At 44.4% G+C, this 27,036-nt stretch overlaps 1 protein-coding gene across 3 annotated transcripts in view; it reads left to right on the top strand.

Moving 5' to 3' along the window:
* The first annotated feature begins 794 nt into the window (after positions 1 to 794).
* Positions 795 to 27,036, top strand: part of PDS5A (PDS5 cohesin associated factor A) — a 168,606-nt gene continuing 142,364 nt past the window's right edge. For 2 of the 3 annotated variants that reach the window (XM_030563924.1, XM_030563928.1), the window contains exons 1-2: positions 795 to 942; positions 1,712 to 1,882. In XM_030563924.1, the coding sequence (XP_030419784.1) occupies positions 916 to 942; positions 1,712 to 1,882 (198 nt within the window). In that variant the 5' untranslated portion in view covers positions 795 to 915. The other variant, XM_030563925.1, reaches the window with a different exon arrangement.

The raw sequence follows: 27,036 nt of genomic DNA, 5'->3' as shown, positions 1-27,036 counted from the left end.
GAGTAATGGCTACAACCTTGGGGAACAAAACAACTGGAATCGCGGGAAGCCGCTGGTGCCACTCCAGCAAGCCAGGTAGCACCTGCTCACAGGAGAAGCTAGCAGTGAGTGGCCTAGCGCGGCCTCGGGGCTCAGAGCAGAGCCAGAAGGCAAAGGCATTTTCCTGACTCACGCGGAGGGGCGCCCCGCATCTGCAGGATTCCCGCGGGTTTCCTCTTCTGCTTCCAGCTCGCCCTGCAGTGACCCCCTAAGCCCCGGGGGCAGCTCAGCCCTGCTGGAGCGGGCAGTGCCCGAACAGGGGGTTCTCTCCCGTCCGCCTGTCACACTCGCCCTGAGACCCCGACCGTGCTCAAGCTGCCATGCAGGGGACACGGTGGTGAGCAGCCCCTGGCTGTCCCCTCATCCCCCGCTTCTTCCTGGCCCGTCGGGATCGGCCAGCCCCCGCCGCCGGTCAGCTCGGGACCGCTGTTGGTTTTGGCGCCAAGCGGGAGGCGGCGCTGCTGCGGTGGTGCCCAGTACTGCCTGCCCTGCCAGCGCTAAGCACAAGGCGCGAGAGAGACGAGCCGGGGCGCGGCCGTTATTGCCAGGCTGGGGCGGGGATCCCGGCTGGGCGGCGCTGCTGGGCCAGGCCCCGGGGGGTGGGGGGAAGAGTAGCGCGGAGCCTCCTCCTGGGCTGTTCTTCCCCGGCCGGACGGAGAGCGGCACTGTGTCCCCGCGGCGCGGCGCACGCTCCGCCTGAGCCGCCCCCTCTCACCCCCGCTCCTGCCGCCGCCGAGCAGCCTCCTCCCCTCACCTCTCCCCGGGCAGGAGCCGCCGTCGCACCGCGGAGCAAGGAGGCAGCGGGAGCAAGCAGGGCGCCGGCCGGCCGGCGGTGGCGGAGCAGCTGCAGCACCCACCCGGCACGGAGGCTACTCAATGCTGCACCTTCCGGAGCTGCATGAGGTAAAGGCGGCTCTGGGTCCCGCTTCCCTCCTCCCCGCCCCGCGGCAGCACTGGGGGAGGGAGGCTCTTTGTAGGCTTCGCAGAGCTAGTTGGGTGAGGGGCTCCGGGGCGGGGAGGAGGCCTGGGGCTGAGGGCACTTGAAGTTGAAGGAACAAATGTAAAGTGGAGAGTGGCCTGGTCCCCTCCCGGGGGGGCTGCCCCCCCTCTCCGGGGGGAGGTAGGGGCCAGGTGTGGGGCTCAGCACTTAGCTGCGCGGGGCTGGCTGGCCGGCAGCGGGGTTTTGTTTGGGATCCCAGCCACCTCCTTCCTCCCTCCCCCGTTGGTCTCTTTGCCTCCTGATAGTTTTGAGGCCTAACTGCTTAGGCCTCGTCTCCCAGCTCTGAGGCTTCTGTGACGGCCCCAGAGACCCGCTGGGGCCAGGATTTGGCCCTCCCCGACCCCCCTTTGACTATAATGGGCTTTAAACTTGGGGCATCCTTTGATCTGGGTTAAAATTTCATTGTAAAATATGAGACTGCAAACTAATAATGTTGGACTGGAGAAGCCTCGCACTGAAAGGAGGCGCTGGAGGAGGTTGGAAAGGCAGGAGTTTGGGGGAGAGAGGTGGCTTTGTGAGGGGCATCAGTGAAGCCCTCCCCAAGGGGTTGGGGTGCAGGATTTTTGCCCTCATGATATTAAGTGGGGCCTTCTGTGAATTGAGGTTTAGAAATGGAAAAAGAGGGCTGAAAGTCGTCTCTGTTCCGCTGAACTTTTGTTTTCTGACCGATAGAGGCCGGTAGAGGACTGTGGAGAAGGAAAGTTTATAACCAGTGGCACCAGGATGGACTTTCCTGCTACCCAACCAAAACCTCCTGCCGATGGCAAGATCATCTACTATCCTCCCGGAGTAAAGGAGATAACAGACAAAATTACGAACGATGAGGTGGTCAAACGGTTGAAGGTAAGTGTCTCTTCTCCTCACCTCTCAGCATTTGCCCCTTTAAGCACTACCCAACTAAACAAACATTTTCATCTCTCCCTTGGGAACTCCAGAGTTTTTTGATATAGTTGACATGCATATCACTTACCTCCAGATCCTCCTGGCAAAATTTGTATTATTTCTTTTTCAAAGGTCTATGATTTACTTTTGTCACTTTGGTACCATATTGCCATGTCTGCTTTTATGTATTCACCTAAAGCGGTGAGAGGTTGAATCATCAGTGTACTAATTTGTGTGTTTTGTAAGCTAATATTTTAATTTGACATGAAATAAATTAAACTACCCACAAAGGGTCAGAAGTGGAATTGCAAATATGGATTACAGGAAGCTAAATTTGTTTTTAAATGTGACGATTATTGAGAGTTCCAGGGTTTTAAAAGATATGTCCTAGTTCAAGCATGGCATGATGGGAGTTGATTATATTACACACAAGTAATTGTAGTTTAGAAAGTTGGCTATTATTGATTATAAAGTTACCTGTAATTAATTTGTAGCACGTTACAAACGTAGAAGCTGGATTTCTAGAGTTTCACAATTAGACTTCTTCTTTGTGCACACACTGCTACTGAATTATAAAGATTTTAAAGTTTTGTGTTCGGACTATTCAGGGCTTGTCTACACTTGAGAGTTAATTCAGATCAAGTATCAGAGGGGTAGCCGTGTTAGTCTGGATCTGTAAAAGCAGCAAAGAATCCTGTGGCACCTTATAGACTAACAGACGTTTTGGAGCATGAGCTTTCGTGGGTGAATACCCACTTCCTCAGATGCATCTTCCTTGCATCTGAGGAAGTGGGTATTCACCCACGAAAGCTCACGCTCCAAAACATCTGTTAGTCTATAAGGTGCCACAGGATTCAATTCAGATCAAGGTAGCATGTGGATTTAGAGTGAAATAGCTGTTCTGGAATAATTTCATGTGTAGATAAGCCCATAGTGTAAATAAAGTTACAAAGTTGTTAAACTTTCATAAGTAAAAGAGATTGTTACAAGTATTTTTCTCTCCTTTTTTTGTTTTGTGGACTCTGAGGTTTACAGATGGCTTTAAATCAATTTTTTTCCAATGCAGTACGTTCAGATTTGCCTTGTTAACTTCTGTGCCATGGCATATTATTTTTAAATGTACGCTGAAAGTAGAGGATAAAGAAAGGTATTGATTAAATATCAGGGTCACTCAATTGGTAGTATTGTGGTCTTTGGGCCAGAGAGTTGAAGATTCAAGTCTTAAGCTAGGATTTGGGTCCATGCTCAGGATGGATAGTGTACTATGTAGGACTAGAAGGTTTCTGGCTGTCTAATCTGATTATATGGCTCCCATCACTGTAGTAGCTGGGTGTCTCTCAAGTATTGAAAAACAGAACAAACAAATTATTCTTTAATCCCCTAGAAGAAATAACTTGATTAGTTTTATAGGGGATGGGAAAAAATGTTCCTCTGTATACATTTAAAAAATATATTTGAGAAATAAGTTTTTTGCATTTAATTTTGGAAGTGCCAAAGCCTGTAGTTATCTCTTGCATAAGTGAGTTCCATAGTGTGGTTCCATCTCTTGTGAAAGCTCTATCTCTTGCACTCATGAGCCTCACCAAAAGTTATTTTTTTTCATTATTCCAGTGGAACATAATTGTGGGGGGTCATAACTGTAGAGGAAATGTCTCCGGACTGGCTCTGGCTAACTATCTCCAAAGGGTTTTAGAGATCTTGAATTGGAGTCTATAGAGAATGGGGAGCTAGTGTGGTGTGGAGAACATGGGTAAAGTGCCATTCCTAGATATTTGTAATATCAAGTCTGGAAGTCCATGAATATATAGATTACTGTGGCCAAGTCTATGAGATGAGATACGACATAATTTTCTGGTCAGTAGCAGATGGAAGAGGGTGTTTTTCTCCTCTTTTCTGTAAGAAAGCATGCTCTTTTAAAAACAAACATACACTTGTTTCTAATGGAGTTTTAAAAAGTTAGTTTGTAGGTTTTGAAAAAACAAACCTTTACAATTTAGGCATAAATTAACCCGACAGTATACCTTGAAGCTGAGGTCTCTGCCAGCCTCTGGTGGCTGCCCGTGAGTAAACTAGAGATGCCATAGCTCTCTTTGGAAAAATTAGAATATGACTGTGTTTTGGCCATCTTTGGGCCTGTCCACACAGTTTTTGATTCTAGTCTAACCAGTGAAAGCCACAGTCAACTTAACTGGTTACAAAACCATTATTTGATTTGTATCTGTACAGCTTTCTGCCATCAAAACTGAATTTTGTCATCTAGACCTAATACTTGCAATAATGTGCTGCTATTATTTATTTATTTATTTATTACTATTTTCAATTTTTTATTATTGCAGCTTGGGTCATTCTGGAAACCTGTCCCATTTTGCATCAACAGCAGCAGTCTCACCCAGGACTCGTGTTTTTGTTTTTAAAAGTTTTCTTTCCCCCCCCCCTCCCTCTTTCTGCCTATGATTACGGGTGGTGAATGAAGCTGATCTGCTGCTTACAACTGTTCAGAATCTGGACAATGTTGTGAGCACTACATCCTGCAAAATAAAGTGATGAGAATTCTGAATCGGCCTGCATCTTCTGGATGATGTAGTGAGGAAGGCCCTCAAGGGTAGCATAGGCATAAGGAATAGAATCAGGCTCTTAATGAATTGCATTGACTCCAGTGTGTATTGGATTAGACCCATAAATTAGTACCCTTGTGACATGGGTAAAGTTCATTTTGGATGTCTTAACTTCACGGTTATTGGAGAACTAGTTTTAATTGCTAGTGCCATGGTTGGAGGTATGTCCACACTGCAGAACTGTGTGCCTAATTGGTTAAACTAAAGAGTGTACCACACTAGATAGCTGGCACGTGGTGGACAGTTAAGATTCATATGTTAACTATGTACTGTGTGGATACAAACTGTTTTAAGCCAGATGTGCCTCTAACTGATTAAAGACACTGTAAAAAGTTGCTATATGATCGTGGTTTTCATCCCGTTCTGTTCTACAAACAAATTCCAAAGTTAAGTGAATTATCCCAGATAAAAATGTCAGTTTACTTACACTGTCACTACATGATCAGTATTTAATTCTTTACTTTGTAAAGTGCTTTGGGATAACTTAAGCATGGAAGTTGTTTTATAAATTCACATTTGGCTCTGTTGTAGATTAACTTATTAAAATAGTTTTTTAAATTGTCCATAGTTAAATAAAAACATAAGACTGGTCATACTGTCTTCTGACAGTGGTCAATGCCAGATTGTTCAGAGGAAATGAATAGAGCAGTGCAATTATCAAGTGATCCCCTGCTGTCCATTCCCAGCTTCTCAAAGGCAGCGGTTTAGGGACACCTGGAGCATAGGATTGCATCCCTGACTATCTTGGCTGATAGCCACTGATGGATTGTCCTTCATGAACTTATCTAATTCTTTTTTGAGCCCAGTTACAGTTTTGGCTTTCACAACATCCCCTGCTAATAAAATTCACATAGGTTGACTGGGCATTGTGCAAAGAAGCTCTTACTTATGCTTATTTTAAACCTGTTGTCTGTTAATTTCATTAGGTAAACCTCGGTTCTTGTGTTAACGTGAAGGGTTATATAACACTTCCTTATTCACTTTCTCCATACCATTCGTGATTATAGCCCTCTATCATATCTTTCCTTAGTTGTCATTTTTCTAAATTGAACAGTCCCAGTCTTTTTAATCTCTTCTCATATGGAAGCTGCTGCATATCCCTAGTAATTTTTGTTGACCATTGCTGGACCTTTTCCAGCTCTAATGCATCTATTTTGGGATGGGGTGACCAGAACTGCATGCAGTATTCAAAGTGTTGGCATACCATGGATTTATATAGTAGCATTATGATATTTTACTGTTTTTATCATCTATCCCTTTTTAATGGTACCTAACATTCTGTTGGCTTTTTGACTGCCGTTGCTCATTGAACAAATGTATCCACTATGGCTTCAAGATTTTTCTTGGGAGGTAACAGCTAATTTAGATCCCACCATTTTGTACTTTTAGATTTGGGATTATTTTTTCCAATATGCATTATTTTTCGCTTATCAACATTGCCTTTCATCTGCCATTTTGTCCAGTCACCCAGTTTTGTGAGTTGCTTTGTAACTCTTTGCAGTCAGCTTTGGACTTAACTATCTTAAGTGATTTTGTATAATCTGTAAACTTTTCCACCTCACTGTTCACCCCCTTATCTAGATAATTTATGAATTTGTTGAACAGCACCTGTCCTAGTAAAGTAGGGTGACCAGATAGCAAGTGTGAAAAATCGGGACCGGGGGTGGGGGAAAATAGGTGCCTACATAAGAAAAATCCCCAACTATCGGGACTGTCCCTATAAGATCAGGACATCTGGTCACCTTATAGTAAAGATCCCTGGGGGACACAAATATTTATCTCTCTCCCCATGTATTCCAGCATTTTGTTTCTTATCTTTTACCCAGTTATGAGAAGACCTTCCCTCTTATGTCATGACTGCTTACTTTGCTTAAGGACCTTTGGTGTTGGATCTTGTCAAAGGTGTTCTGAAAGTCCAAGTATGTTATATCAGCTTGTCTACTCTTTTGTTGATACTATTAAAGAATTCTAATAGATTGCTGAGGCATGATTTTCCTTTATAAAAGCCGTGTTGACTCTTCCCCAACATATGTTCATCTACATGTCTGATAGTTCTGTTCTGTTCTAGCATTTCAAACAGTTTGCATGGTACTAAAGTTAGGCTTAGCGGGGTGTAATTGCCGAGATCGCCTCTGGGGCTTTTAAAAAATGTTGGCGGCACATTAGTTATCAGCCAGTCATCTGATTTAGAGGCTGATTTAAGCAATAAGTTACATACCAGAGTTAGTGGTTCTAGAATTTCATATTTGAGTTCCTTCAGAACTCTTAGGTGCTTTATTACTGTTTAATTTATCACTTTTATTCCAAAGCCGCCTCTACTGACACCTCAATCTGGAACAGTCCCTCAGATTTACCACATAAAAAGAGTGGCAAGGTGCGGGGATCTCTCTCACATCCTTTGCAGTGAAAACTGATGCAGAAAATTCATTTAGCTTCTGTGGAACAACCTTGTCTTCCTTGAGTGTTCCTTTAGCACTGTTATCATCCAGTGGCACCTCACTGATTGTGCATCAGGCTTTCTGCTTCTGTTTTGCTTAAAAAAATTATTTGCTGTTTGTGTGTCTTTTGCCCGTTGCTCTTCAAATTCTTTTTGGCCTGCCTAATTATACTTTTACATTTGACTTGCCAGAGTTTATGCACGTTTTTATTTTCCTTGGTAGGATTTGACTTCCATTTTTTAAAGGGTGCTGCGTGCCTCTAACCACCTCTTTTATTCGGCTGTTTAGCCAAGTGGCATTTTTTTTGTCGTCTTCCTATTTGGTTTTTATTTGGGGTATACATTTAGTTGGATTCTATATTATGGTGGTTTTAAATAGGTACCATGCAGCTTGCAGGTGTTTCACCTTTGTAACTGTTCCTTTTAATTTCTTTTTAACTAGCTTCCTCATTTTTTGTAGTTCCCCTTTTTGAAGTTAAGTGCTATTATGGTATTTTTCTCCCCCTACAAGATTGTTAAATGTAATTACGTTATAGTCGCAGTTACCAAGCAGTTCAGCTGTATTAGTTCTTGGACCGGATCCTGTGCTTCCGTTAGCACTAATATTTCTAAATGTCTTTTCAAAATCCATACTTGGTTATTCTTGGCAACGTAAACAAAAATCTCTGGTATAACTTCATCAGTTACATGGGAAAACTTTAATGTAGTTGCATATAAACTGATATAATTATCATCAATATTATTCACTAGTAACTTAATGATAGACTTACTTAAAATGCTATTATTAAGTCAAAATTATAGCAAATGTTTACATAATGAGCGGTGCAAAACTGTCTGAGATCGTTATGCTGTATGCATCTTTTGTACCACTCCTTACCATTTATCTACCTGTTGTGTTTTTTGTTTTTTTGTTTTTTTTAGTTAAAAGAGAGCATAAAATGTGACCAGCTCAGACACAGTTTTGCACCATTCACTATGCAGTTTGGGAAGTTTAAGTTTGTGACAAGGCTGGGGGAGAAAGGCACTTCAGTGTTTGTTTTTATATAGAGCCATTAGTGTAAACAGTACTGTATAGTACCCATAGGTGGTACTGTACAGTATTGTTTATGCTAATGGCTCTATATAAAATGTACCAAATGTCTAACAGGTACCTACCTCAAGGGATTTAGTCAGAGGCTCACAGTAGGTACCATACAGTACAGAAAAAATATAGAACAGTAAAAAGTGCATTATATACTGAATACTTAATGGAACTGTTAGAGGTTTTTTTTTGAAGGAGAGGAGAGAGGGGGATACATTTGCAGAGTACAAATTTCAACAAAGCCTTGCAACATCCTTTTTGAGATAGGTTTGTTAACCTATTTTATATGTGACAATGGAGATCTGTGGAGATTGATCTCAGGCCATGTAACTGTCTAACAGAGATGAGATTAGAATTTTGAAGTTTTTTTTCTCTCCCTTGTGATCAGTTAATTAGACATACTACTTTTCTTCATGTAAGGGGGAGAGAGGTACTGGCAGAGTGTTTACTGTGATGGTTCCTTCATTTTGGAACTCACTATCTTGCCTTCTCTAGGACTCATAGACTCTAGGACTGGAAGGGACCTCGAGAGGTCATCGAGTCCAGTCCCCTGCCCTCATGGCAGGACCAAATACTGTCTAGACCATCCCTAATAGACATTTATCTAACCTACTCTTAAATATCTCCAGAGATGGAGATTCCACAACTTCCCTAGGCAATCTATTCCAGTGTTTAACTACCCTGACAGTTAGGAACTTTTTCCTAATGTCCAACCTAAATCTCCCTTGCTGCAGTTTAAGCCCATTGCTTCTTGTTCTATCATTGGAGGCTAAGGTGAATAAGTTTTCTCCCTCCTCCTGATGACACCCTTTTAGATACCTGAAAACTGCTATCATGTCCCCTCTCAGTCTTCTCTTTTCCAAACTAAACAAACCCAATTCCTTCAGCCTTCCTTCATAGGTCATGTTCTCAAGACCTTTAATCATTCTTGTTGCTCTTCTCTGGACCCTCTCCAATTTCTCCACATCTTTCTTGAAATGCGGTGCCCAGAACTGGACACAATACTCCAGTTGAGGCCTAACCAGCGCAGAGTAAAGCGGAAGAATGACTTCTCGTGTCTTGTTTACAACACACCTGTTAATGCATCCCAGAATCATGTTTGCTTTTTTTGCAACAGTATCACACTGTTGACTCATATTAAGCTTGTGGTCCACTATGACCCCTAGATCTCTTTCTGCCATACTCCTTCCTAGACAGTCTCTTCCCATTCTATATGTGTGAAACTGATTGTTCCTTCCTAAGTGGAGCACTTTGCATTTATCTTTATTGAACTTCATCCTGTTTACCTCAGACCATTTCTCCAATTTGTCCAGATCATTTTGAATTTTGACCCTGTCCTCCAAAGCAGTTGCAATCCCTCCCAGTTTGGTATCGTCCGCAAACTTAGTAAGCGTACTTTCTATGCCAACATCTAAATCGTTGATGAAGATATTGAACAGAACCAGTCCCAAAACAGACCCCTGCGGAACCCCACTTGTTATACCTTTCCAGCAGGATTGGGAGCCATTAACAACTACTCTCTGAGTACGGTTATCCAGCCAGTTATGCACCCACCTTATAGTAGCCCCATCTAAATTGTACTTTCCTAGTTTATCTATAAGAATATCATGCGAGACCGTATCAAATGCCTTACTAAAGTCTAGGTATATCACATCCACCGCTTCTCCCTTATCCACAAGGCTCGTTATCCTATCAAAGAACGCTGTCAGATTAGTTTGACATGATTTGTTCTTTACAAATCCATGCTGGCTATTCCCTATCACCTTACCACCTTCCAAGTGTTTGCAGATGATTTCTTTGATTACCTGCTCCATTATCTTCCCTGGTACAGAAGTTAAACTAACTGGTCTGTAGTTTCCTGGGTTGTTTTTATTTCCCTTTTTATAGATGGGCACTATATTTGCCCCCTTCCAGTCTTCTGGAATCTCCCCCGTCTCCCATGATTTCCCAAAGATAATAGCTAGAGGCTCAGATACCTCTTCTATTAACTCCTTGAGTATTCTAGGATGCATCCAGGTAATGGACCTGGTCCATTAGTACCTGGATCATATTTGGAAGTTGCTTTTCCCCAGGACTTTGGTTAGGGCATGGCTTGATGGCTGGAGGAGTTTGGATAGACTTTATTTATCCACATATTAGCTGATAGATACTTGTGTCAACATAAGATGAGCAGTTCCTTTCCACTTCCCTGTTTGCCTGTCTTGTCTAGTTTTATATTATGAGCTCCTTGGAGCAGGGCTTTTGTTCTATTTTGAATGTGCTATTGGAAATAATTACTTTTAATAATACAATATATTTTATATTATGTTTGTTAATTTATGGACTGGGTGCTTAGAGCAAAGGAAGAAGCTCTCTAAAGTTCTCTAAACATATGGAAGTAGTTATGTTGAGAGTACCTGAAAGATATGAATTGGTGTGTTATCTATGGAGAGAATCTGGTAACTAGTATTGGACATTAATGTGTTGGAGATTTTTGTGTGTGTTACATTTTTCTCAAAAAGTATCTGTATTTAGTACCTTCATTGATAATTGTAGCCAACTAGTACTTAATAATGCTGTTTTTCCAATAACATATCTGAAATTTCAGTTCTTTTCAGTAGTTTCATGACTGAGGGCCCCAATCCTGCAAACACTTACTTCTCTCCTTAACTTTATGCATATGAGTAGTCTTGAGGCTTGTGGGATTACTCAGGTATGTAAAATTAAGCACATGCTCTAAGTGTTTGCAGGATTTGAGGCTTACAGGAAAAGAGTAACCTGATTATTATAGAGATCCATAGATAATTATTCTAGCACTTCAAAAACTTTGATTAATTGTACTTATAGTTGCAGTAAAGTTGCAGTGGCAAACTGAGCAAATGTTCTTGAGCTATTATGGGTACACAAGCGTAGGGCCAAATTCCTATTTTTTAGTTTACTCAGTCTAATTCTTTCAATTAGTTTTACGGTTGTAACAGTCAAGTTTCTCATTAACTAGGACAGATCACTAGTCAGTGTATAAGAAATCATGGTCTGGCTTTCTTTTTATTAAAACAAGAGCAAACCAGAATGCAAGTACACACTTCTACCTCGATATAACGCTGTTCTCGGGAGCCAAAATTTTTTATCCTGTTATAGGTGAAATCACGTTATATTGAACTTGCTTTGATCTACTGGAGTGCACAGTCCTGCCCCCCCGGAGCACTGCTTTACTGCGTTATATCCGAATTCATGTTATATTGGGTCGCATTATATCGAGGTAGAGGTGTATATATGTTTTGCAAGCTCTCTGACTTTAGTAATCCTAAAGCATTCACCTTATGTAGGCTTCCAACTCACCCAAATGTTATTGGTCCATTGGAAAATAAAGGAATAAAGTGCTTCATTTTTGACCACAGTTATTTTCTTATTCTAAGTGCAGCAACTACTAATGGCAAACTCACATCTCCAGAATTACTGTGGTGGTCTCCTGGCAACAAGAGGGTAAGTTTATTAAAACAAGAGGGTTCCCAATGATCAAATGTGTGCATCAGCCCTGGTGTAGTTTGCCTAGTTTTATGGTCAGTCTAGTCAATAACCCCTTATAGTACTTTGTCTTACGCATTCTTTAATGGACACTATTGAAGGCCTACTCTGAATAAAGAATTATTAATTTTCTCATAGACTTTTCTATGGTGCTCCCTGCTGTGGAATCGGAGTGCTTCACAAACACACATGAGTTAATCTTCATAACACCCCTTTGTGAAATGAGGGGATGTACTGTCCCCATTTTACAGGTGGGGAACTGAAGCAGAGAGAGATTACGGTCAAAAGTGCTAATTTATTTTGGGTGTCCAATTTGAGATGCCTAGGACCTGTTTTTTTTAAAGTAGTAAGCATTGTGTATATCGCTTAATATGCTCAAAGTGCAGCTCCCATTGACTTCAGTTACAGCTGTGAGTGCTCAGCGCTCCTGGAAATCAGTCCCCAGGGTCTCAAGTTGGGCACCTGGAAAATAAGGAACACACAATGAATGACCATCTATGGAAAGTTTTTAGTTTTAAGTGGGGGGAGGGATAGCTCAGTGGCTTGAGCATTGGCCTGCTAAACCCAGGGTTGTGAGTTCAGTCCTTGAGGGTGCCACTTAGGGATCTGGGGCAAAAATCAGTACTTGGTCCTGCTAGTGAAGGCAGGGGGCTGGACTCAATGACCTTTCAGGGTCCCTTCCAGTTCCTATGAGATGTATATCTTCATATATTTATTTAAGTGACTTGACTAGCATTGGAATAGGAATTGTGTCACAGGGATAGAATCTAGTTCTCCAGGGCAGCATTCAACTGCTTTAACCATGAGACCATTTTTTCTCTTACTGCTTTATTCACTGCACACCTTCAAAGGGAGAGGAAAGATGGTCCAATGATTAGGGTGTTTGAGAAACCTGGGTTAAATTCTTAGAAATCGTTAAGAGGAGAAGTGGGCTCTTTTGGGGGTCCTCTGCTCAGTGTCCTCTTCTGATTTTTAATCTTTGACCTTCACAACGATTCCTTTTTTTCTCATTCATTGTCCCAAGAAATCATTTGTGGCTTGGGCTCAGTGGTCTCTTCCCCTTGGTTGAATGGTATAGGGAAGGTAGACTGGAAACTTCTGTTGTGCCTGTCTCATAACATAAGAACAAGGGGACATTTGATAAAATTAAAACGTGGGAAATTCATACAGTGTGTAATTAAGCTGTGGAGCTTGCTGCCACAGGAAATAATTGAGGCCAAGGTCTTAAGAAGATTCTAAAAGGGACAGGACTTTAGATGGAGTATCAATAGTTTTCATAATTAATTATAACAAGTTTTGTGGAAGGGATATTAAACCTTGTGCTTCACGGCTTAAGCCAACCACCAACTATTTGAGATCAAGATTAGAGCTAATGTGGTGTGCGTGTGAGATATCTGCAGCCCTAGATGCATATCTGCCTACTCCTGAGTTCTTGTATCTTTGTCTGAACTCATTTGGACTACATCAGTGATTCTCAGACTTTTGTACTGGTGACCCCTTTCACATACCAAGCCTCTGAGTGCGACCCCCGCCCCCATAAGTGAAAAACACTTTTTTATATATTTAACACCATTATAAAGGCTGAAGGTAAAGCTGGATTTAGGGTGGAGGCTGACAGCTCGCAACCTCCGGAGGGGTCCAGACCGTCAGTTTGAGAACCCCTGGACTAAATGGACCTTGGGTGTGATCTAGAATCGCAGCTCGTACGTTCCTAATGTATTTGTTCCAAACTTGTGCTTAGGAAATTTTTATGCCAGTACGTATCAATTTGTATTTTATTTTGTATAAGATGAAACGTTAATTATTATTTTTTGTATTGGGATAATGCCTAGAGCAGTGGCCTCCAACCTTTTTATGCCCAAAATCACTTTTTGAATCTAAGGGCAACCCAGGATCTATCCTGCCTCTTCTCCAAAGCCCCACCCTACTAGCTTCATTCCTGCCTCTCTCTGTTGCTTGCTCTCCCCCACCCTCAGTCACTTTCACTGGGCTGGGGTAGAGATTTGGGAGGGGGTGTGGGCCCTGGGCTGGGGCCGAGGTGTTCACAGTGTGGAAGGGGACTCTGGGATTGGCGTGGATGAGGGGATGAAACGTGCAAGCTCTAAGAGGGAGTTAGGTGCAGGAGAGGGTATAAGGTGCTGGCTCTGGGAGGGGCTGGGGGTTGGGGCCCAGCAGGGGGCCACACAATACTTACCTTCGGTGGCTTCTGGTCTGCGGCAGATGCAGCAAGGCTAAGGCAGGCTCCCTGCCTACCCTGGCCCCACACCGCTCCCAGAAAGGGCCAACACGCCCCTGTGGCTCCTGGGAGAGGGCGAGGGGCACGTGGTTCTGCATGTTGACCCTCTCTGCAAGCACCGCCCCTGCAGCTCTCTAGACCAATGGGAGCAGTGGGGGCGGTGCTTGCAGGCAGGAGCAGCATGTGGAGGGAGACCATTCTCCTCCCATGGCCGCACGGGCCACTTCCAGGAGAGGTGTGGGGCCAAAGTAAGCAGGGAGTCTGTCTGAGAGGCAGTCACATTGCACTGCCGGAGATCGTAATTGACTGGGAGATCCTCTAGGATTGACCAGTTGACCGCTATCAACCTGTTGGTGACCACTGGCCTAGAGGCTTCAGCTGAGATCAGATCCACATTGTATAAGATTACAAACACATGGTAAAAGACAGTCCCCGCCTGAAAGAGTTTACAGTCTAGAAAGACAAGGCAGATGAATGATGAGAGAAGAAAAGTGTGGCATTACGCATCTGTATTCTTCATAGTAATATTATTATGAGTATGACATAATCATGATGTATTTTGTACAAGATAAGGCATGTGAGATATCATTGGAAAGGTTATGATTTATTGAATATGATTATCCTACTTGTATGCATATATAATTTTTGTATCTGAAGTTAAGAATATTATCTATGCATCTATTGCAATTGTTTACACTTGGGGAATGCCACTAGACAGAATGCAGTGAATTTAGATGGCTAGCTGGAAGGGCAGTTAGGGAGAACAATAGCTATTATACGATACTAATCTCCCACTGGGGAGCCTTCCTGGGAAGCTTTCCTGGGAACACTGGAAAGAGTTTCTGAGGGTATGTCTACATCTACAGTTTTGCAGCGCTGGTTGTTACAGCTGTATTAGTACAGCTGTATACGGCCCGCGCTGCAGAGTGGTCACACTTACAGCAACCAGTGCTGCAAGTGGTGTTAGATGTGGCCACACTGCAGCGCTGTTGGGCGGCTTCAATGGGGGTTATGGGAACGCGAGAGCAAACCGCGGGGAAGCAGGTCTCCTTCCCCGCGGTTTGCTCCAGTGTTCCCCGAACACCCCCCCCCCAAGCAGGTCTCCTTCCCCGCGGTTTGCTCCGGTGTTCCCCGAACCCCCCTGCAAGCAGGTCTCCTTCCCAGCGGTTTGCTCCGGTGTTCCCCGAACCCCCCTGCAAGCAGGTCTCCTTCCCCGCGGTGTGCTGTCGCGTTCCCCGAACCCCCCTGCAAACCGCGGGGAAGGAGACCTGCTTGATTACCAGAGAGGCTTCCTCTGGTATGCTGGGATACCTGTTTATTCCACGGAGGTCAAGAAAAACGCTGGTGAATGTTTACACCTGATGACCAGCGCTGGATCACCAGCGCTGGATCCTCTACACCCGAGTTTCAACGGGTGTACGGCCAGCGCTGCAAACAGGGAGTTGCAGCGCTGGTGATGCCCTGCAGATGTTTACACCTCCTAAGTTGCAGCGCTATAACTCCCTCACCAGCGCTGCAACTTTGTGGTGTAGACAAGGCCTGAGTCGTGGCTGCAGTGGCTCTTCAGCAGTGGTCACCAGCCGGTCGATCACGATCAACTGGTCGATCTTAGAGGATCTCCCAGTCAATCATGATCTTCAGTGCTGTTGCCTATCCCAGCCTCACGCCATGCCCGGAAGCTGCCAGTGCAGCCCCAGGGATGCTGGGGAAGGGGCCAAGGGTCTGCCACTGTGCGCTGCACTTGTCTGCAAGCACCGTCCCCACACCTTCCATTGGCCGGGAATGGAGCACTGTGGCCAATAGGAGCTGTGGGGATGGTGCTTGCAGAGAGGGGCAGCACTGAGAGTCATCTACCCCCCTTCCCCAGGGGTCGCAGCGACGCATTGGCCCCTTCCAGGAGCAGCGTGGGGCCGGGGTAGGCAGGGAGCCTACCTTAGTGGCAGCCACGCTACACTGCTGACCAGGAGCCACTGCCCAGTGGGAGGCCGCACCCCAGCCCTGAGCCCCCTCCCAGATCCAGCTCCCCATACCTCCTCCTGCACCACAAGCCCCAGCCCTGATCCCCTTTGCAGAATCAGCACCCTGTACCGCTCCTGCACCCTTGCCCAAGCTCTGACCCCCTCTATCCAGAGCCAGCACCCCGTACCCGTTCTTGCACTCCAACACTGCCCCAGCCCGGAGCCCCCTCCCACATCCCCTCCTGCGCTTCTTCCCAGAGCTTGCACCCCTCACCCCTTCCTGCACCTCAACCCCCGTCCAAGGTTTAGCCTCCCACACTGCAAACCCCTTGGCCCTAGCCCTGAGCCCGCACCCCCTCCTGAAACCCTACCCCAGTCCGGTGAAATTTTGTGAGGGCGGGTGGGGGGGTTGGTTTGCATGGGGGGGGTCCTCAGGGAAAGGGCAGGGTAGATCCTGGGTTGCCCTTAAATTCAAAAAGTGATCTTGGGCATAAAAAGGTTGGAGACCACCAGGGACATGTGACCAAGTCACCTGATACTGGACCATGATAATACTAGTGGTTTTCCACTGACTGGGCATAGGAATCAAACTGAGAGACTAAGGATTCCCACCATATTGCAAGAACTATTTAAGGCAGAGGAGTGACATCATCATGGGTCATTCTTCACTGACTCCCTGTCAAAGAAAGAAGACTGCTGGAAACACTTGAGAAACAAAAAGACTGATATAGAGGAGAAGGGCTGAACCCAGGCTAGAGGTTTGTCTAGCCTGTGAAAGGAATAATTGAAGTTTTAAGCTGCAAGCTGTCATGGTATGAACCCCCAATCTGAACCTTAGCGTCCAAAAGATGGGGTACCAGCATGAATTCCTCTAAGCTTAATTACTAGCTTAGAAATGATAGAGCTGCCACCACCCAAAAATATAGTGTTTTGGGGCACTTTCTGGTCCCAAAACCCCTTGGGTCTCACAACAAAGGGAAATAAACCATTCCTCCCTCCTTTCTTCCTCCCAGATTCTCCCCTCCCTGGGTAACACTGGGAGATCCCTGTGATTCAACTCCTTGAATCTTAAAACAGAGAGGAAATTCACCTTCCCTCCCCCCTTCACTCCCCCTCCCAGACTCTCCCTGAGAGAGAGAGAGTAATCTTAACACAGAGAGAAATCAGGCTTTTCCTCCCCCCTTCTCTCCTTCCTCCCACCGATTCCCTGGTGAATGCAGACTCCCTCCCCTTGGGTCTTACACAAGATAACCAAAAAATCAGTCAGGTTCTTAAAAAGAAAAGCTTTTACTAAAAGAAAGAAAAGTAAAAGTTGTCTCTGTAAAATCAAGATGGAAAATGTTACAAGGTCTTTCAGCTCCTCCCAGCACAAATACAAGTTGCAACAGAGATACAATCCTTCCAACAAAATACACATTTGCAAATAAAGAAAACAAACAAACAAACAAGACTAAACCGCCTTTCTAACTGGTATTTACTAAATTGAACAGAAGATTGGAGAGTCTGTATACCTATCTGGTCCCTCTTAGATCCCTGAGAGAACCGAGAACAAAAAAAAACAGCACAAAACAAAGACTTTCCTCCACTGAGATTTTAAAGTGTCTTGTCTCCTGATTGGTCCTCTGGTCAGGTGTTAGTCAGGTTTACTGGACTTGTTAACCCTTTACTGTCTGTTTGACACAAGCAAGTGCAGTTTGCCTTCAAAAATCTCTGCAATCTGCCTAAAACAACATTTAGGGTGAGAATTTGCTACACATATCCAATTTCTTTAGTATATTAAGCTTAGATTGCCTGTTTGTTTTATTTGCTAGGTAATCTGCTTTCATCTGTTTGCTAGCCCTTTTAATCACTTAAAATCTGTCTTTTGTAGTAATAAACTTGTTTTTGTCTAAAACCAGTGTGTAGAAATCATTACTTGGGGTAGAAAGCTGTGTATATTCCTCTCCACACTGAGGGAGGGGGCGAATTTCACGAGCTTACTCTGAACGGATCTCTGTGCAGCACAAGGCGATGTAATTTTGAGTTTATACTCCAGAAGGAAGTGTGCACTTGAGTAACTGGGCAGTTCCTAAGCTGAGCCTTCCCATGCAGAGCTGATATCAGCATCTGTGTGTGTTGCTACAGCTGGATTTGTGCTGGTAAAGTGCAGTCTGAAGCCCGGGGAAGGGTTTGACAGGCTGCATAGCAGTACAGTGTGAAGGGAATCCAAGTTGATGGATCAAGTGGGCTCAGTGGTACCCCAGTCCCAAATGGCACCGGGGGCTGGGAGAGAGACTTGTCACAAGAAGTATTATTCCCATTTTACAGATGGAAAAGTGGGCCACAGAGAAGTTAAGGATCACAAAGGAAATCTGTGGCAGAGCAGGTATTGAACTCAGATCTCTTGAGTCTTAGGAGCATCCCTTAATCACATGGCCAATCTCCTTCAAGTCTGGAAGACTTTATCCTCTCAGATTCAAAGTATTTTAAAATAAAAATTTGGGCCTAAGTCCATGATATACCACTAAATTCCAAGAGTTAGAACACATGGTGGATTAAAGATCTGGAAAACAGAATATACTTAAAACTTCACGTGTTCAAAGTGCTATATAAACAGTACTCCTCACAACAGTCCTGTGATGCAGTGGTGGTGTAGTATATTAGTCCCTCTCCCATTAGAGAGAGAAGATGGGTGAGGTAATATCTTTTACGAGGCCAACTTGTGTTGGGGAAAGAGACAATCTTTTGAGCTTACGCCGAGCTCTTCTTCAGGTCTGGAAAATGTATTTAGCTATGACATTCTGAGTACAAGTTGAAACAGCTAGTTTAGCAAGTTCCCTCTGGGTATTTGGGGGAAACTCTACAACCTTATCCTCCATGAACCCACCCCAGGGACTTTATACATGTTTTCCAAGATACACAAATCAGGGAATCCAGACAGACCCATATTTGGCCATGGCACTTTTACTGAAGGAGTTATAAGGGCTTATAGAAACTATCCTGAAACCACTTACCACACAAAGGGCCAGCTTCCTTCATGACACAACAGATTTCCTCCAGAAACTCCACAACATTAACAACCTCCCTCAGAACACTATCTTGAATCATTCCTTGTAGTTTTATCCGCATAATGCCACGTATGCTTGTCCTTCCACCAGAAAGCAAAATATAGTTTTTAAATGAACAGTAGGTACAAAATAGTTAATAGAGCATTAGTTCACAATGTATACTAAAGCCTTCTTGGTATTTAAAAATCAAACTTTGGTCCAAACTCTGACCAATGTAAACATTCTTAGGTTACGTCTACAGTACGAAATTAATTCAAACTTATTTTATTCCAATTTTTGGAAGCGATTTTATACATTTGGTGTTGTGTGTCCCCACTAAAGCACGTGAATTCGTCAGAGTGCGTCTACAGTACCAAGGCTAGCATCGAATGTCGGAGTGGTGCACTCAGATAGCTATCCCACAGTTCCTGCAGTCTCTGCCGCCCATTGGAATTGTGGGTTAAGCTCCCGGTCAGTCGGGAATCAGTTTGGAGTGGGCAAATCTACTGTGGGGGCTGCAGTGTTGCAAGTAGCCAATGCAATCATTGACTAACTACTATCAAGGGTAGTGACTCTGGGAAATGTGCAGACCATTGTGGATGGCTTTAATATGCTGGGGTTCCCTAACTGCGGCGGAGCGATAGAACGCATATCTCTGTCTTGGACCCAGCACATCAGAGCAGCCAGTACATAAACCACACGGAGTACTTTTCCATGGTGCTGCAAGCACTAGTGGATCACAAGGGACGTTTCACTGACATCAACGTGGGATGGCCAGGAAAGGTGCATGACGCTCGCGTCTTCAGGAATTCTGGTCTATTTGAACAGCTGCAGGAAGGGACTTACTTCCCAGACCAGAAAATTACTGTTGGGGATGTTGAAATGCCTATAGTTATCCTTGGGGACCAAGCCTACCCCTTAATGCCATGGCTCATGAAGCTGTACACAGGCACCCTGGACAGGGGTAAGGAGCAGTTCAACTATAGGCTGAGCAAGTGCAGAATGGTGGTAGAATGTGCTTTTGGACGTTTGAAAGCACACTGGTGTGGTTTACTGACTCGGTTAGATCTCAGCACAACCAGTATTCCAATTGTAATTGCTGCTTGTTGTGTGCTCCACAGTCTCTGTGAGAGTAAGGGGGAGATGTTTATGGTGAGGTGGGAGGTTGAGGCAACTCGCCTGGCTGCCAATTTCACACAGCCAGACAACGGGGCAATTAGAATAGTACAGCAGGGTGCGCTGCGCATCAGAGAAGCTTTGAAAGCCAGTTTCATGACTGGCCAGGGTATGGTGTGACAGTTGTGTTTGTTTCTCTTGAAGTTACTCGCCCCCTATATATATGAAAGGAAATAAAGTCAAAATTTTTTAAAAACTGTTCTTTATTATTTGTTGCACAACACATTGAGAGAAGTCACAAGGTGGACTGGGGTGGGGGAGAGGGTTGGGTTACAGCGGTGGAGGAGGAGGGAAGGACAAGTCAAGAAACCAAATCAGAAGTTCGCATATGCCAGCTTTCTGGTGCTTGGGCGATCCTCTGGGGTTGAGTGTGTGGGTCCCCGTAGTCTCCTCCCTTGTGTTCTTGGGCGTCTGGGTGAGGAGGCTATGGAACTTGAGGAGGAGGGAGGACGGTTATACAGGGGCTGCAGCAGCAGTCTTTGGTCTTGCTGCCTTTCCCACCTTTCCCACATTAGCTCCACTATGCAGCAGAGCATGTCAGTTTGCTCCCCCATGACCATAGAATCCTGCCTGCTCGCATCGCGTGCTTCGTTCCTCTCTTCATGTTCCTGTAATGCTTTATGGGACTCAGCAATTGTTTGCCTCCACGCATTCAGCTGAGCCCTATCAGTGCGGGAGGACTGCATGAGCTCGGCAATCATGTCTTCCCGAGCTAGTTTTTTCCACCTTCTAATCTGGACCAGCCTCTGGAACGGAGTAGATGGGGGGCCGCGTTGAAACATTTGCACCTGCGAGAGGAGAAAAAGGAAGGGGTAGTATTTTAAAATATACGTTTCAGAGAACAAAAGGGACACTTTGCTATGAGTAAGCCATCACACACAGCTAGGCAACAGAATTCAGCTTGCAGGCAGCCTAGGGGCACGCGGGGTTCTACTTCTTCTACATGCATTTCAATGTTTTCAAACTGCTGGGACCTCTTTTCCATAGCAAGCAATGCCTGGTGGGTTTGCCATAAAGGAGGGCCTGCGGGCTCTCTGGGATGATCACTTCACCCAACACCTCCCGCACCCATCGCGTGGCTCTGATGAGGCCCTGAGCAGGGATGAGTCCTCTGAACTATATGCGAACAGCCCAGCGCGGCTGGGTTACCCCCCTACCCCCAACACATGGCTCCAATCAGGCTCTCCCTCACCAGAATGATCTTCTCCAGGGTCATGATCTGGGAGCCCGTATTGGGAATTGAGGGAGGCTATTAACTTCAGCTTTAAGCATAGTTCCTGGCTGGGGGGGAAATGGATTCCCCATTTGCTGCCAGTGCACTATCCTCCTCCTTTTCCTCCTCCAATGACCCTTGCTCCATGCAACTCCCCTCTTGCAGGTGTCCATGGACAGTGGTCGGGTAGTGGTGGCGGCACCCCCCATAACTGCATGGAGATCACGGTAAAAGCAGAATGTATGGGGCTGTGACCCAGAGTGCCCATTTGCCTCCCTGGCTTTTTGGTATGCTTGCCTGAGCTCCTTGATTTTTGTACAACACTGCTCTGTGTCTCTGGAATAGCCTCTTTCCGTCATGGTCCTGGAGACGTTAGTGTACGTATTTGCGTTCCTTTTTTTGGAATGTAGTTCTGCCACAACAGACTTGTCTCCCCAACATGCGATAAGATCCTGTACCTCCCATTCGGACCATGCTGGAGCTCGTCTCCGAATCTGGGACTGCGTGATCTCTTGTGATGGTGGACTCTGCGTGGTTGCCTGTGATGTGGACTGTGCTGATGGTCACCTGTGCTGATGGTGACCAAACAGGAAATGAAATTCAAAAGTTCCCGGGGCTTTTCCAGAGCGGTCACAAGGAAGCATTCTGGGATAGCTCCCGAAGGCCAATAATGTTGAGTTGCGTCCACAATACCTTTAACCCAGGATTGCGATCTTGATTTAAGTGCTACTCCACTTGCCAAGGTGGAGTACAGAAATTGATTTAAAGAGTCCTTTAAATCGAAAAAGCCAGTTTTGTCATGTGGACGGAATCATTTTTTTTTTTTAAATTAACTCGGCTAATTCCGAAATAACAGACTAGGGTAGACCAGGCCCAAGTATCTGAAAGTCTTCCAGACTGTAACTATCTTAATTACCATTGTTACCTAAGAATTTAAAACACATGCTTATTGTTAGTGTCACTCAAAACAGTGTATGATTGCTGGCTCTGCAGCTGCAGTTAACTAATGAACACTATTTCTGAGGCTATGCTGATGTTAGTCATTGGCTGCTGTAAAGATGTCTGCTTTACTGTTGCAGGTAAACAAAGATAGTGTTGGTCCAAAATGTGTGCCTGTGTAGCCACAAAGATTGAAAATTTGTGTCCTTAAATGTCTCACCAAGTTGTAAATGCATATTTTATTTGCGTGAGGCAGATGACATGAGTGCGCTTACCTAACACAGATCTTAGAACTACAATGTTGGGCTCACTTTTGTGGCTATATTGCCAAATTTAAGTTACACCAATTAAAATTTAGCATGACATTGGTTATATTTAAACAACTATCAGTGTTATAGTGTTTTGTCATATCACCAAATCTTAACTGTATTCTGTCTGCTTCTATGAATAATTTTCAGACTCTGACCTTTTACTCAAACAGAGGGTAGCCGTGTTAGTCTGGATCTGTAAAAGCAGCAAAGAATCCTGTGGCACCTTATAGACTAACAGACGTTTTGGAGCATGAGGAAGTGGGTATTCACCCACGAAAGCTCATGCTCCAAAACGTCTGTTAGTCTATAAGGTGCCACAGGATTCTTTGCTGCTTTTACTCAAACAGAGCAACTGCTCAGTGTTGTCATGTACTACATATATGTCATGTATGTTGCAGGGCTGCTACTAGTAGGTCAGGCTTATGTATCAGATATAGCCTGACTGCAGAGCTTACTTCTTAGAGAGATACATTCCAGATGTGTTCACTGTAAGATCCTTTAATGCTCTTCCAGGTGTGGCAAAGGTTAGCTTAAATAAGGTATTTTACACACAGAACCACTTAGTGGCTGAACAGTATAATACAGTTTAGCATTCCATTATATCTCCCCCTTTCAGCTGTACATTCCTACCATTTACAAAATATACACTATCACACTATCTTTGAAGTTCAGTGTATACCCATCTGTTAAGTGTGAGTTAATCATACTAGCTTTCTAATTACACAACCCAAACATGTAACAACTTGGTCATCTGGCTGTCCATTAGTTGCAACAAGTGGCTGTGGTTGATGTAGAATCTGAGTCACCTTGTTCTGTACCCACCATCTCTGGAGTTTGCTTGGTTGATTGTTCTTCGTGGAAAAAATTGTAGATGTCAATGGTTTCTGTTAAACTCTCCCCTGTTGATCTCAATCACATGTGATCTTGGTGCTGAATTCCTTTTCTTTATAACAGCTGGAGTGATCCATAGTTTTTCTCTATCCAATTTGACACAAACACGATCACCACATTCTAGAGTGATGTCTGTTGTAAAAGTATTCATAGGCTCTTTTTGTATGACTGGGCTACTTTCTTCATGCCTGGCCATTTTGGAGATAAATTCTTTTCCAGAGTTGGAACAGTAGTTCTGAGTTGTCCTCTCCTTAGGAATTTTGCTGGACTATATCCAGTAACTGCTATTGATGTTGATCTGTAACTCCGAAGAGCAGGGAATGGATGTTCGTGCTATAGGATTTTCTTTGCTGTTTGTACAGCTCTCTCAGCCTCTCCGTCTCCTGTGGGATGCTAGTAATATGATCAAAACCATATTTTGTTTGGAATTAAATTGTGCTGCAGTGAATTGTGGTCCATTGTCCATGAGTAGTGGTTTGGAATACTGAAATTAGCAAAGATACACTTCAATTTATTGATAATATTGCAACATATTATGTCTTTTGGGTACATTATTTCTGTATACCTGGAAAAATAGTCATTATGACCAGGTAATGATGTCCTCTAAATTCACATAAATCTGCAGCTAGTCTCTTCCAAGGCCTGTCTGGTAGGGTGGTTGTTAAAGTTTCCTTGTGTTGTGTTTGGTCTGTTAGTTCTGAAGTGTTCATATGTAGTACTTTTATTGTTTGTTTGTCCATGCTGGTGCCCAGCCACCATACTGGATGACAGTTCATGGCATTTAGTTAATCCTTGGTGTCCTTCGTGGTTTAGGTTTAGGATTTATCCTCTCATTTTGTCTGGAATTCTCAATGCAGTTGCCTTTTTAATCATGACTTTTTTTGACCTGCTTAATTGTCCACATGCTACAAAGTAGTCTCTTGTTACTTCCTTAATGTCTTTAGATACTTGGGCCCTGCCGGCCCTAATGTAACTTAAAACTACTTGAAGTTGTTTGTCGGTTGAGGTTTTTGTAGCTGATGCAGTCCCTCTAACACTAGTCTTTATGTATCCACATATGCCATTATGTCCTCTTCATGCTCGCAGGTAGTTGAATGCTGGGCTCTGTGACAGTATCTGCTACTGCTAGATTTTTTTGATGAACATATTTAGCAATTGGTTAAACTGCATTAACCTTAGCAGTAGACATTGGCATTCCAGCAGTGTCTGATCCAGGTTTTTTTTTCCTGTGGATCAGGGTTAAAAGAGGTTTATGTTCTGTTATCAGTGTAGCCAAATCCAATCCACACAGATACCTTTAAAAGTTCTCAAATGCCCATATACTTGCCGGTCCTCTTTGCCAGTTGGTGCATATTTTCTGCTTCTATGAGTGTGCGAAAGCAAAATGCAGAGGTGGACAAACTATATGGCCTGCGGGATACGTCTGGGTTGTTGGACCTTTTTATCCGCCCCTTGAGCTCCTGCCGGAGAGCAGTGTCAGGGGCTTGCCATGTTCCAGCTGGCGAGCAGGGTCTGGAGCTTTTAGCGCAGCTCCCAGAAGTAGTGGCATGTCCCCCCTCCGGCTCCTATGTGTAGGGGCAGCCAGGGCTAGAACCATGGCCAATGGGAGCTGCAGGGGCAGCGCCTAGAGATGGGGCAGTGCGCTGATCCACCTGGCTGCAGCTCCATGTAAGAGCCAGAGGGGTAAGAGCTGCTGCTTCCAGTAAGTACCACCTGGAGCCTGCACCCCTGGCCCTGACCCTGACCCGCCCTCCAAACCCCTTGGTCATAGCCTGGAGCACCCACCTGCACCCCAAACCCCTCATCATCTGCACCCCCAGCTGGAGCCCTCAACCCCCTCTGCATCCTAACCCACTGCCCCAGCCCTGATCCTCCTCCCACTTTCCAAATCCTTCATTCCCAGCCCGGTGCACCCTCCTGCACCCTAAACCCTGCATCTATAGCCCCACCCCAGATCCTGCACTCTCAGCTGGAGCCCTCACCATTCCCCCCGCACCCAGCTCCCTTCCTTAGTCCAGAGCCCCCTCTCACACCCTGAACTCCTCATTTCTGGCCCCATCCCAGAGCCCTCACCCCCTCCCGCACTCTAACCCCCAATTTTGTGAGCATTTGTAGCCCGCCATACCATTTCTATACCAGATGTGTCCCTCAGGCCAAAAAGTTTGCTCACTCCGACTCAGAGCCATGTTGTTACAACAGTATACCATGTAGGCCAAGCTCCTTGAATCCACATTGACCCTGGGGGTTTGTTCATGTCAGAGTACATGAAAACTAGAGCTGTTAATGATTTTTTTACCTTTTTAAGGCAATTACTTGATTTGACCCCTATATACAAGATGCATTGGATTTTAATAGTTCATTCAGTGGTTTTGTCACTGTAGAAAGGCAGCCTATGTATTGACCAAGGTAATTTACTGTCCCTAGTCTGTAGCTCACTTCTGATACATTGTTTTTACTTTCTCAGGGCTAGGACTGATTAGTGCAGACTCAATGATTAGGCTTAGAACTTCATTGAGGATTTTGTTGTGTTCTTCCATCAAAGACCCATGTATCAAAAAATTTATAAAAACTGCAACCCCATTTGTGTTCATTAACATTTTAACTATTTTCTTCTTTTCTTTATTTTTTTTTTTTATTTCAGGTACCCAAAAAGTAATTTTTAAAAGCCAAATCTTCCAAGGGATGTGATAAATATGGTCAGTTAAGCACTTTCTTTGGTTAAAGGAATTTTTATGCACTTGAGGCATCCAGTTTGGAGAATATTGTAGCTCCTTTCACTTTGGGGAGGAAGTCATTCAGTGTTGGGGGGCCAAAATTTTCTCTTACAGTTGTTTCATTAAGTCTTTTAAGATCCACATAGATGCATATTTTTCTTTGTAACTGGCATGATTGGGGCACATTTTGCTGTTGGCTCAGTGATTTTTTTTTTTAATTATTCCAATCCACTCCATTCTCTTAACTCAGTTTCCACTTTAAGAAGTAATGGGATAGGTATATATATGCTTATGGCTCAGTATTGTCTCTTAGTTATTTATACTGGATCTCCTTTCAAATGTCCAAATATTCCATCAGGTTTTTCCATCTTTCTCATTAGGTCTATCATGATTTCCACACTATGGCTAGAAAGTTGTTGGCCTGTGGTCCTTTGATCACATACCCTCTGAATGCCTAGCTTTTGTCTTTACAAGTTGTTTCTGTGATGAGCTGTTCCATGCAGTTCAGAATACCTCCAGGGGCTAGTCAGAGCTCTGTCAGGTGACCTTAGCTCTGGGAGGAGTTGAAGATGATTGTAAGTACCTTTTGAGATGACAGTGACATCAGCACCTGAGTCAAATTGAAAGTCAGTAGTCCTCCATGAATATTCAGTTTCACACTCCAGACAGGCTTTTGTCATCAGAAGTGGTAGATTCCCAGGAACAATTGCCTTTGTCCTTAATGAGTCAACTCCCTAACTGTTTTGGTGCAGCAAACAGCTGCAAAATGTCCATATTTTCTGCATGTACTGTGCCTCTGGCTGAACATAGTCATCTCTTGGGATATAACTTTTTCCATATCTTGTGTATGTAAATTGGAATTTGTCCCTCTTAGCTGAGAGTTTTCTCTTCTTGCCTCAGGGGTTTTAGGACTCTTACTTTTAGCACTCAAGTGTCTGTTTACAAATTCTAAGCTAGTTCCAGGCTTTTTAAGTTGCTCCAGCCTCTTTTTCTGTTTGACTAGTTCAAACTGCT

Source organism: Gopherus evgoodei, chromosome 5 (genome assembly GCF_007399415.2).
Source record: "Gopherus evgoodei ecotype Sinaloan lineage chromosome 5, rGopEvg1_v1.p, whole genome shotgun sequence".
Classification (NCBI taxonomy): domain Eukaryota; kingdom Metazoa; phylum Chordata; order Testudines; family Testudinidae; genus Gopherus; species Gopherus evgoodei.
The sequence above is the reverse complement of the archived record's forward strand: the minus strand, read 5'-3'. Positions and strand labels throughout refer to the sequence as shown.